The sequence below is a fragment of the Danio aesculapii genome, chromosome 19 (assembly GCF_903798145.1).
Source record: "Danio aesculapii chromosome 19, fDanAes4.1, whole genome shotgun sequence".
Lineage (NCBI taxonomy): Eukaryota > Metazoa > Chordata > Actinopteri > Cypriniformes > Danionidae > Danio > Danio aesculapii.
This window is the reverse complement of record NC_079453.1, coordinates 9,461,208-9,473,126: the sequence shown is the minus strand read 5'-3', so window position 1 is coordinate 9,473,126 and position 11,919 is coordinate 9,461,208. Positions and strand designations below refer to the sequence as shown.

Sequence of the window (11,919 nt, the reverse complement as noted above, 5' to 3'; positions counted from 1 at the left end):
CTAACCGTAAAACGATCCAGAAGACGATTCAAGTAAACCCATGCAGGCCAACAAGCTGCTGCTTACGGCACATTCACAGTTACTCTGTGTATAAATCTCAAAAACAAATAATTTAGCTGCAAATGCTTTAGTTACAGTAATTTTGTTTTTCAAAGCAGTGCTTAAAACAACAGCCGTCATGTACTCACCACCCATGACAGGAATTAGGCCTATGTAATCAAAAGTGAAAATATCCACCTAACTATTGTTTAGCGCATGGGAAACTTTTATTAAGACACAGACATACACACTGTCATTCAGTCTTGGAAGTCTGGGCACATGCATCTCTGAAGCTACTCCAGTGAGTATAATTAGTTCATTTAGCAATGCATTTTAAAAGTTTGCTTCTATTTTGCATTACTGTTTTGTTTTCAAAATGTAACCGTGTTGGTCTTAATTTTAGATAAATATGCAGTCTTAACAGACTTGAATCAAAATGTGCATTCAATTCAATTTAAATGTACATTAATGTGTGTTAATAAATGCATCAAACAATTAAATACTGTACAATAAATACAAACAATTAAATAATAATTGTAAATTAAAAGTACAAACAATTAAATAATAACAATAAAATATGAAGTCCATAAACATAAAAAAAAAACTAAATATGCAAATTATGAACATCTTTCTACAATGGCAAAAATTTTGGGGGGGGAGAAAATGCTTTGAATTTTTAAAACAAACCTCACTACACTCTGGGCAAATTGACTACTCTTTAGAGATGAAAACTGCTAAAAAAGTGCACCAGATAAATATTTTTTTGTCTTTTTTTTGCATAAATCTGTTAATCAACCTCAGTCCAGTCCTGAAAATGACAGGATTTTAACTCTTTAATTGGCAAATTCATAAATGATGTCACTGATTTTGTGAAAAAAAAAAAACACAAAATGACGTATTTTTAATATAAAAAATAATTGTGGACTGGATGTTTTTTTACCTTTTATCAAAGTCTTGGACATAACCTCGCCTTTGATGCATTGCTTTTGATTATTTAACATTTTTTCTCCCTTATTTACTGTTGGTGGCTGTTTTTGCTCCATTGACTTTCATTAAAACCACATTTTTTGATAGCAAAATCAACACCATATAATCATGCATTTTTGATTGTTGGTAGTTTTCCCTGTTGGGAAGAGGTAAAATTAGTAGTTTTTACTGTCGATCATCAGTTGGCACCATTAACCCTTTAAGTAGGCCTCTGCAAAAAAAGCTTAGTTTCTGGATTTTATATAGAGTATAATAGCAAATTAAAGTGTGTGTCTGAGTGTGTGAGAGTGACCTTTGCGCACTTACCTTGATGTGTCTGAGAAAATCAAAATATGCATCTCAGCTCTCTGAACTACATGGAGTAAACAAAAACAAAGACTGTGACCATCAAATGTGGTCAATAGTGCAAAAACCGCCACCAGCAGTAAATTGCTGAGGGGGGGAACTCTAACAATGCATCAAGCCAATGTTGTTACTAATCGATCACATGTCCATTAAAAAGTTTTTGATAAACATTTAGTAGTTTTGATCAGGACTGAGGTTGATTAATTTAAATGTATAATTCCAATGTTGACAAATAAATTAACATTTGAACTTTATATGTTATTTGCACCTATTTTAAATCAACATCATTTTCATTCCTTGAAATAAAACCAGGCTTTTGATGAAAGAGATGGAGGACCCTAGGGAAGGTAAGGAAATATTATCATTTTTTTTAATTTACAGACATTCATACCATAAGTCTTTTCTCTGATCAGTTTAATGCTCAATGCTATGCTATACTTCAGTCACAACTGATGACTATGGCCACAAATCTGCGCATGCAGAAATCTGCAGTATTCCACAGATTTTAGCCAATTATGCAGTCTATTTATTTACTTGTGTAAATGTGTGTAAATTTATATTTATTCCATTATTAAATTAATTTCCAATACTATTGGCTATTAAATATTCAAATGATTTATGTACAATACAGTTTGTAATGTAAAATTTTCCGTTTTTTTAGTAGATATGTTATATGAGAGGAAGTGAATCTAAGTGGATTTGCATTGTAAATATTAAATAAAAGTTTATTAAATAAAACATATTCTTTTTTATTTCATATATTAAGATTTAGTTTCGATACACCCAAAATCATTCAGTATTAATCTGCAGATTTTTCACAAAAATTCGGCGCAGAAATAGCAAAACATGCTTACAGATTCTGTCTGGCCCTGCTGATGACATATCTTTAATAAACTGATAATCTCTTAAAAAAGTGAATCAATAATTATGTGTTAGATTTTTTTAACTCTAACTTGCTTTATAATAGTCTCAAACGGTCGGGAAAGTTGACACTTCAGCTTTAACAAAAAAACTAATATTTACCCTTCCTCAGGTCACATTAGATTCACTCATGTCGGCCCGTACTCTATGCGGTTCGAATGGGGATCTCCGACTATGAATGAAACAGAACAAAAAATGTCAGAATCAGATGGAAAGCCGATCGTGTCACTTATAACGACACAACATATACAAACCATTTTGAAATGAAAAATCTCTCACCTGGAACAACATACAGCATTACAGTAGTGCCAAATGAGGACAACAAATGTTTCACTGAATCTGTGTGTACAGGTAAGCTTACTGCTAGTTATTTACACGGGTCATTGACATTAACATTACCACAAATAATCAATATGCATTATGTTCCTTATGTGTAAAGTAAACAGCAATTCACCTACACTATAAAAAGTTGCGTGTTCTACACAATTCCTTCATGTTGTCACAACACAAATTGCTTAATTTAACTTAATAGTTTTTACAGATTTAAGTGGATTTAACATAAAACAATTAGGTTGTGCAATAAAAAAACTTTTAGAATTGTGCCATTTCAACCTATTTTAAGTGAAGTTTCACAAACTAATTTCAAGAGGATATGATTGATCACGGCTGGTCTGCAATCATATAATAAACCAATCAGATTATTCCAAAATCACTATAAAAGCCCTTCTCGCATTACTCCCTTATCTTCATTTTTGAAGAATCCCCCCATCCACCCCATCTCCCCCTTTTCCTCCTTTACCAGGAGGAGCTCTCAAGAACTACCTGATTTCGGACCTCCTTATATGCTCATTGACCAGGTGGAAACCATGGGCTCTATTATCTCCGAGCTCAGGGTTCTCTCCCAGGACAGCATGCCAAACCTGCTATTATTATCAAGCAATATCTAAGTTTGAACTCTTGAAATAAGTAGTTTGAACAATCAGCAAAAGTCATTTTTTGAGTGTACAGTAATGTGTGATTTATATTTGATTCTGAATTGGCTGGAGAAAAACACTTGTTTATTTTTTTATTTCTCTTTGTGGATTTTGTAAACGATGAAATGTATTAGTTCCGAGCAAAAGATGACTGTAGACATAAGAACTTTACAGTAGATTAACAGCAGCAGTAAACAGGTTTGCAGTCCATGAATCACACTAATTGCTAAACCACCCTAGTGAAAAGACAACAGTGACTTGTTCTTCTTCATTTCTCAAATATCTTTGTGAGTTTTAAAACAAACCACGATCTTGCTATAGTACCACTTGTTCTTTTTTATAATTGATGAATGCACAAATTTAATAGCACTTTCCTGCAGTCTGTTGCAGTCTTGCATCAAACTTAGTGTGAGTTCACTTTATATTAAAATGATTGATCCATTATTGCGGTTGACATGAATAAATGTGAACGCAGCCATGAGACCCTTGGTGCACCCCAAAAAGTAAACCAAACTACTGAAAGATGGGTCTCATTCTGCTTCCAAATAGACGTTTTGTGTTTAGACCTAAAACAAATGCAACACAGAGCAAAGACAATTTTTTTAAATAACCAAAAACAGGACAGCAAACGTAGCTAGTTTACATTTTGTCAAGTTAGTGGTTTATTTGTATGAATTACTTCAAAAAAAGTTTAGTCATAAGAAAATGTGTGGTGTTTAAAAGGAGGCAAAACACCAAACCAAACCCATAAACTATCCTTGGGGGATTAGCAATCTGTACTAAATTGTATGAATGAGATCGTACAAATTCACATTAATTAGCCACTAAATAAAAAAAATTAAAATTGCCGTCATTTAGCTTTGGATATGTCACAAGATGCAATCATAAATGACACTGAATAAACACTGAAGCCTACATGACTTTTCTCAAAACAGCCACAAGTGCACTCTCGGAACTTGAGGTACGTGATCTGTCACTGGGGTGGTACCTTTTCAAAAGGTACACATTTGTACTTAAAGGGTCTATATTTGTACCTTAAAAGTATATAATTAATACCTACAAATTTTAAGAGAAGCACTTTTGTACTTTTTAGGTACTAATGTGTACCCCTGGGATATTATTATGGACCTTTTAGGTACAAAACTGTACCTTTCGAAAAGGTACCACCCCAGTGATAACTCACGTACCTTTATTTCTGAGAGTGTGGCCAAAAAAAGGTCTCTTTGCAATAACAGTGAATAGTTACATTTTCTAAAGAAAATAGTTCTTGCACATGTAAAACACAATCATATGGGTTGTTTACAGTATAATAATTCATCCATTTTATAAACTATCCTATGTAGGATCATGCTGAAGCTGGAGCCTATTCCAGTACCTCAGGTTGAAAGCAAAAAATATATAAGTAATTATATTATATTATATTATATTATATTATATTATATTATATTATATTATATTATATATATTTATTTATTTTGGGGTTGTTAAGTAGATGCAGTTTTTTTAGGAATACTAATGTAGTAAAATGTAGTACAAAATTATATATTTTTCAGAAAATGAATTTTCTTTTAGATCGACAACATTTTAGAGAGTCTAAACCTCTAAGTCTAGAGTTATTTAAATTAATATTTTTCTTGTTTGTTTTTTTCCTAAAGCAATTCCAGGAACTGAGAATTTTGAATATGTCTCAGAAGACCCAACCACTGTATCATTAAGTTGGACGCCACCTCAGAAAATCCTTAATAGACAGTATAGATTCCAAGTGATACTGTATAAAAATGAACAGGAAACACAAACAGTGGAAGTGGAATCAGATGTAAACAAATTTTCATTTGAACACCTTCTTCCTGCCACGGAGTACAAAGCAACAATACGCACAATACTGGATGATGACAAGCAGAGTGACCCAACCGTTTTATTTGTCTCACAAGTAAGATTATTAAAGGGGACCTATTATGCCAAAATCACTTTCATAAGGGGTTTAAACAAAGCTGTGTGGCAACAGTCAGTGAATAACCAGCATCTAATGGTAAACATTTGTTAATTAAATTTTTTATAATCACACTTGATAAAAACACTGAGTGACATTCTCCATTTGTTTGTGTCATCAGAGCGAAAAAGCCCGCCCATTAGTGACGATCTTTCCCTCATTAGAATAGGAGGTTAGTCTTGTTTTTAAATCTGCCACTATGCTGACACAGGCATTTGTAGCTCCGCCCTCTTTTGAAAAGAGCACAACCTCATTTGAATTTGAAATTTGAATTTAAAGGGACAGTCGCCAAAATTGCACAATTTGGATCAAAACTTAAAGGAGGAGTTTAAAAGAGTCATAAAACATTATTTGTGTGGGAAGACTTATTGTAAACAAGGGCATAATAGGTCAACTTCAATGTACAGGAATACATTTTCAGGAATTGGACAAATGTATTATGCACAAAACAATGTCATGTTCTGTATCACTCTGCAGAGCCACTTCCACCTGGAAACCTGCAAATCAAAAGTGGTGCAACTTCTGTTTGTCTGAAATGGACTCGTCCCATCACTGATGGCAAGATCAACCACACATTCCAGGTGATCTACTGCAACGAAGCCAATACCACAGAATCATTTATCACAGAGGAGACTGAAGTGAATATACTGAGTTTACAACCTGGAGCTGAATATTCCTTCTTTGTCTACACTGTAGTTGAATCAAATGGCAAAAGAATTGAGAGCACTGCTGTAAAATCACACAGCGCACAAGTAAGTTATTGTTAATTTTAATATTATTAACAGCACTACTGACAACCCCAGTCTAAAATCCAGTCTCAGTCCACCTTGCTACTTAACAACACTGTAAAAAAATATCTGTTAAATAACAGTTTCCGTAGTGATTTACGGTTGTGAATTGCATTATGGGACTTTGATCTCTACTCTGTTGAGTTCTGATGTTGAAAATTTTTGAAAACTTTTATTGACATTTTAGTAGACAACAAAACTGCCCCCCCCCCCCCAACCTCCTTAACTGCTACTCACTGTAGCTACTCACACACTACTTTTTAATTACATTTTTATGTCACTTACTCTCAGTTCCAATGGTGTAGCATAAACCAAGGTTACAGATTATTGAATTGTCCCCACTCTAATATTTAATCAACTCCTAAAAATTCAATACATTTTAAAAAGCTCTGTCAACTCTCATTAACCTATGTGTGCAGAAAGAGTTCAATAGCATACTCAAGGCCTTCCCCCAAAATATGAACAGTGTGACTGGCTATTCTTTTTTTCTGTTGTCATTTAATGGCTGATTTATACCTCTGCGTTGAGTGATCGGCGTGACCCATGGCGCAAGCCTTGTGCGTTGTCGTGCATTTATATTTTGGCGTGCTTTTTGTTTTGCTTTGCAATAACACTTAAGTAACGCTAGCTGGCAGTAGATTTTTTTGTTCCTCTTTTAGTCGGGTTTCTACAAGTAATTTCTACAAGTAGCTAAAGCATGCTCATTCAGAGGTGGTCAAGGGCGGACAACTTTAATCATAAGGTAAACACAAAACAAAAGTTTCACAAAACACTTGCTCCATCAGGCTCACGGCTCTCAACACTGCCCATGCTTGTCACAAGCTGACCAATCACAGAGCTTGCGATACGCATTATTGTAGTTACATTTTTTGAGAGGCGCACATCAGCGTCAGTGTCAGCCACGGCGAGGGCTATGCGACCATGCGGAGGCTGCACTGGACCATACGCATACGATTGATGCAGAAGAATAAATCAACCGTGAGAAGCTGTAGATATGCTTGGATGTTAGCAGCGCAAAAACTGCTAGGTAATTTTCCAATTATATATGAGACCTACAAGACTCAGGTAATGTCAGTTTAGTTTGTAATGTACATTTTACAGAATGTATTTTAAATCAGACATTTACAACTACTAGATTAGTGTTCTGTATATGTGGAAAGCTTAAGAAGCTAGTCTTTTCAAAAGGAAAAATAGTATTTGCACAGTAATTGATTTAAACTGTTTAACTTTCCATTGCAGATGTAAATATGGAATCTGTATTAATGGAACTGGGACTGCAAAAATATCTGAGGGATAAACTGACTTTAAAGACGGTGCTGGAAATAATCAAACCTTCAGATGAGAACCAAGCAACTAGTATTACATCACTGCCGTGGCTTTTCCTCAGAAAGCTTATGATGGCTAATTCATCAGCCAGAACCCTGAAATGTGCTTCTGAGGAATCTACCGATTTTAACGAAGATCAGAAAGGCATAAATCCATTGGATTTGATCACAGCTCTTTTTCACTGTGCCGACCCTTTCCTCCAGCAAGAAATGGCTCTAAAAATGTCACTGTGTCAGTTCTCTGTGCCTTTACTGCTGCCAAACTGTGACACAAAAGAGTGCACGCTGATGCTTTGGGCCCTGAGGGACATAACAAAAGAAAACAGTATTGTGCAAACTGATTTGCCCCTGATCTCTTTCGTCAGACTAGGAAAAAATCGAAATATTTCCAAATCTGAGTTTCTGAACAAGCTCCTTTCAGCCAGTCAGCAAAACCATGATGCTTTTGTTCACAGGAAAATGGACAATGGAAACCTTCAAAAAAAGATATGTAATGGTCTTGTTGAAATTACCTGGTATCTCCCTAGTGGAAAGAAAAAAAATGACATTTTTAAAGACCCAGTAGCTCTAGCTAATCTTCGTGGGGATATTTCTGCATTTGAGGCCCAATTCGCTTTTCTAACCCAAACATCATCTGCAGTTTTTCTGTTCTGCGATGATCTGGACTCAAATAAGACGTTTCTGAACTCCCTGCAACACAAATCAAAAATGGTTCTGGTTTGCACAACTGATAGTCCAACATCAAGAGAAAATCTGAAACAAAGTTTGGTGCAGATCAAGCTCAAAACATTCTCAACCATTCACAAGGACGGGAAGATGAATGATAGCGAATTTGTTGCTAAAATAAAGAAGATTGTTGTTGGAATTCTTGCAGATTCTACCAAAGTAAGCATTGAAAAGATGTCTGAGATTGCACCAGAGCTGGGGATTCTTATAGATGAAAATAATACAAGTTGTCAAAATGCAAAGGTAAGGACAAATAAAATTACAAAAGACATTAGCAATATACCTGAATATAAAACAAAGGAGCTCCCATTGCAAGGAAAACCCTGGAAGGAGTTATCCAAACTGGAAAAAGAAATGTGTCGCTTTAAAAAGGCAAGAAAACAAAACATTGAGCATTACAAGAGTGATCTCAAATGTCAAATACAGAATCTTAGAACAGATCAAGGAAGCCACAGGATGAGTGATGCAATATATCAGTTCATGTCTGGCTTGTGTTGCTCATCAAATGAGCAACAGTATTTTCTCAAATGGATGAAAGTCACGTTGAACAGTTTAACAAGAAAGCACCTGTCCAGTCTTAAGGAGCAGTACATGGAAGCATGTAAGAAAACCAAAGAAGATAAAGAACATCTCAAAGAACTGGACAATCAGATTGTTAGCAGCTCTTTAGGAGTTCAACACTTCATGAGAGAATTAAGTCAACTTTATGAGTCTGCACACTCACAGGAAACCTGGAAAAACCCTGCCCTAAAGAAATTACCAGAAGTATGTGCTCAGTTGATGCTGAATGGGTTTCCCCTGGAGCTTGTTGATGGAGATGCATCAAACATTCCACTGACGTGGATTGGAGATGTGCTTACAGCACTCAACAAACTGACAGCACCTCACAATAAGATCAGAGTCATAACAGTTTTAGGGGTCCAAAGCACTGGGAAGTCTACCCTCCTCAACATAATGTTTGGAGTTCAGTTTGCTGTTAGCAGTGGCAGATGCACAAGAGGTGCTTTCATGCTTCTGATAGGAGTGTCCGAGGAATTCAGAGCAGAGCTTCAGTGTGACTATTTCCTAGTGATTGACACAGAGGGATTAAAATCTCCAGAGCTGGCTGAAAAAGCTGAGAGTTATGAACATGACAATGAACTTGCGACCCTTATCGTTGGACTGAGTGACATCACTATTGTCAACATTTCCATGGAAAATGCTATTGAGATGAAAGACATCTTGCAAATTGTTGTCCATGCCTTTCTCCGCATGAAAGAGGTGGGGAAAAAGCCCTGCTGTCACTTTGTGCACCAAAACGCTACTGAGGTTGCTGTACGAGAGAGAAATATATTGTTGCAGAAGCTAGATGACATGACAGAAGCAGCAGCTAAAATGGAAAAAAGAGGCCTTAACAAGAAATTTTCAGACATTCTAGAGTACAGCGTTGATGGAAACAACTGGTGCATACCTGGACTGTGGCTTGGGACTCCTCCAATGGCACCTGTCAGTGCTGGTTACAGTGAGGAGGTGAGCAATCTCAAGGAAGGCATCCTTGATGTTCTCAAGGCAGCAAAAGTCCCAGCACAGGATTTCGTGGCATTTGCTGAATGGGTCCGAAGCCTCTGGAAGGCTGTACAATTTGAAAACTTCATTTTCAGTTTTCGAAACACTCTCGTCGCCGAGGCGTACTCCAAACTTTGTGCAGAGTTTAACACTTGGGAGTGGACATTTAAGAAGCACATGACCGACTGGTGCACAAAATCTGAAATCAAAATCACTAACATGGGTGCAGTGTCAGTGCAGTCAGTTAAAGCTCTTAACATTGATGGAGTGTTGGCGGATTTAAAATATGAAGCTTCTGATGAGCTCAACAAAGAGGAGAAAATCCTCTTTGGAAAAATTGAGGAATACTTTAAAAATGAGGAGGAACATGTGCACCTAGTTGAAAATCACAAAGAGGACTTCTTAAATAGTGCACGGGGCCTTCGGAGGGAAACTGAGATGTATTTAAAGAACAAACTGGAGAATGCTGTTCTGATACAGAAAGGGATCGAAAAGGTGGAACTAATCAAACAAAAGCAGAGGGACACCATGAAAGAAAAGGTGCTCAATTTGATCCGTGCCTTCAGGGATAGAAGGCACAGCCTTACTGACGGTGATCTAGATGAGGAATTTAAAAAAATGTGGGACGGCACTGTGAAACAGCATTCCTTCATAGCTCTACCCAGACAAGATGTGGTGAAAGAAACCTACAGACTTTTACACAGCAACTTGGAAATGAAAAGTGGGGTGGTACGTGAGATGCTCTTAAATGTCACTAGTCTGGATAAGTGTGGCATAGGACGCTTTTTTGTGCAGACTGAAACGGAGAATATAATTCAAACATTCCCATATTCCCCTTCGCCTGAACAGAAAGAAAACAGAAGCAGTTTAATGCAAAGAGAATGCGAAAGAATATCAAATAATTGTGAAATATTCATTTGTTCTAAGACAAGTGGAAACTCAGACTACAATACCGCTGACATACAGGAGCTGCTGTGCATCATTGACAACAATCTAGAAAGCTGCAAGGATTTCCAGATTAGCCCTGAAAATGAAGCAGCTCTCAAGATCCACATATGTGGATATGCAGCAAGAGCTTTCCAGAAAATGCATGATGACTACATCCACAGGAACGACCCTATAAAATGCCTTGAAAGGTTCAAGGAGCAATGGTTGGCTGACTTTAAAGACCTTTACTATGAACGAGACCAGTGTCAGAAGAAGGCAGAGATGTGTGCCATGCAGTGCTTCGCCCCTGCTGTGATGGAGTACATCCAGAAACGTCTTGGGCCTGACATTGTGGATGAAATGCTGACCGGTGAAAGAGCTGTCGATTTCAGCACACGGTCATTCTTCCAGTTTTCACTTCTAAAACAGCTGCTGCAGGATGACGACTTCAACAATATTTATGAATATGTAGAAAACTACGAGAAGTTTGTAACTGAGTGGATATCAGAGAAAATCATTGAGCATTTTTCAAAAGACGACACATTTCTGAAGTTAGAGAAAAAGCATTTGATTGTGATCAGCAAGAAGCTCTGGGAAGCTGTAATTGCACAGAGAGAGACATACATTCGCCGTAGCAGCAATGTTCAAGGAAGAAGCATCTACAGTTTTGTAGCCAAAGTCTTCGCATGTCTTAATAAAGAGCTGGTCATACCAGCTGACACTCTCAATGCAACTCTTGTTATAAACAACTCTGACCCTGCTATATTTGCAGATTGCCTTTTATCATCAATATACAAAATGCCTAGAAGCTTAGCAGAACAGTTGGATAGAGAAAGCGATGTCAGGGATATTCTAAGCAGACTGTCACTATACAGACCTCAAGAGGTGCTCTTCAGCAGAGTGTTCGGCTGTGGGAAAAGGTGTCCGTTCTGCAGAGTACCTTGTGAAGCTGGAGGAAATGAACATGCGGAACATTTTGCTTCTGCCCATCGGCCACAAGGCATCGGCAACTTCAGGTGGATTTCAACAGGAAAACTAATTCCCGACATATGCTCATCTCTTGTTGCAAGTGACAAAGAATTCCGCTGTGAATTCACAGGAAACGAGTGGCATAAATATAAAGAATACAGACAGATCTTTCCAGACTGGAGGATACAGCCTGACCCTAGCATTGAGGCCACTGACTTCTGGAAGTATATCTTCGCTAAGTACAATGCTAAATTTGCTGCACGATACAATGTTATCCCTGCAGACCTACCTGATGATTGGCATAGAATCTCTGTACAGCAGGCAAACAAATGCTTGAGAGATACATTTAAATATACATTAACGAAACTATAAAAGGCAAGATC

The 11,919-nt window shown here is 36.9% G+C and overlaps 1 protein-coding gene across 1 annotated transcript; it reads left to right on the top strand.

Annotated features, from left to right (window-relative positions):
• The first annotated feature begins 303 nt into the window (after positions 1–303).
• LOC130247164 (interferon-induced very large GTPase 1-like) lies at positions 304–11,919 on the top strand. The gene is given in 8 exon segments (XM_056480370.1): positions 304–340; positions 1,684–1,718; positions 2,405–2,488; positions 2,491–2,643; positions 4,922–5,196; positions 5,736–5,988; positions 5,991–6,008; positions 7,284–11,919. Coding segments are annotated over 7 exon segments (5,436 nt in total). The 5' UTR covers positions 304–340; positions 1,684–1,690; the 3' UTR covers positions 11,909–11,919.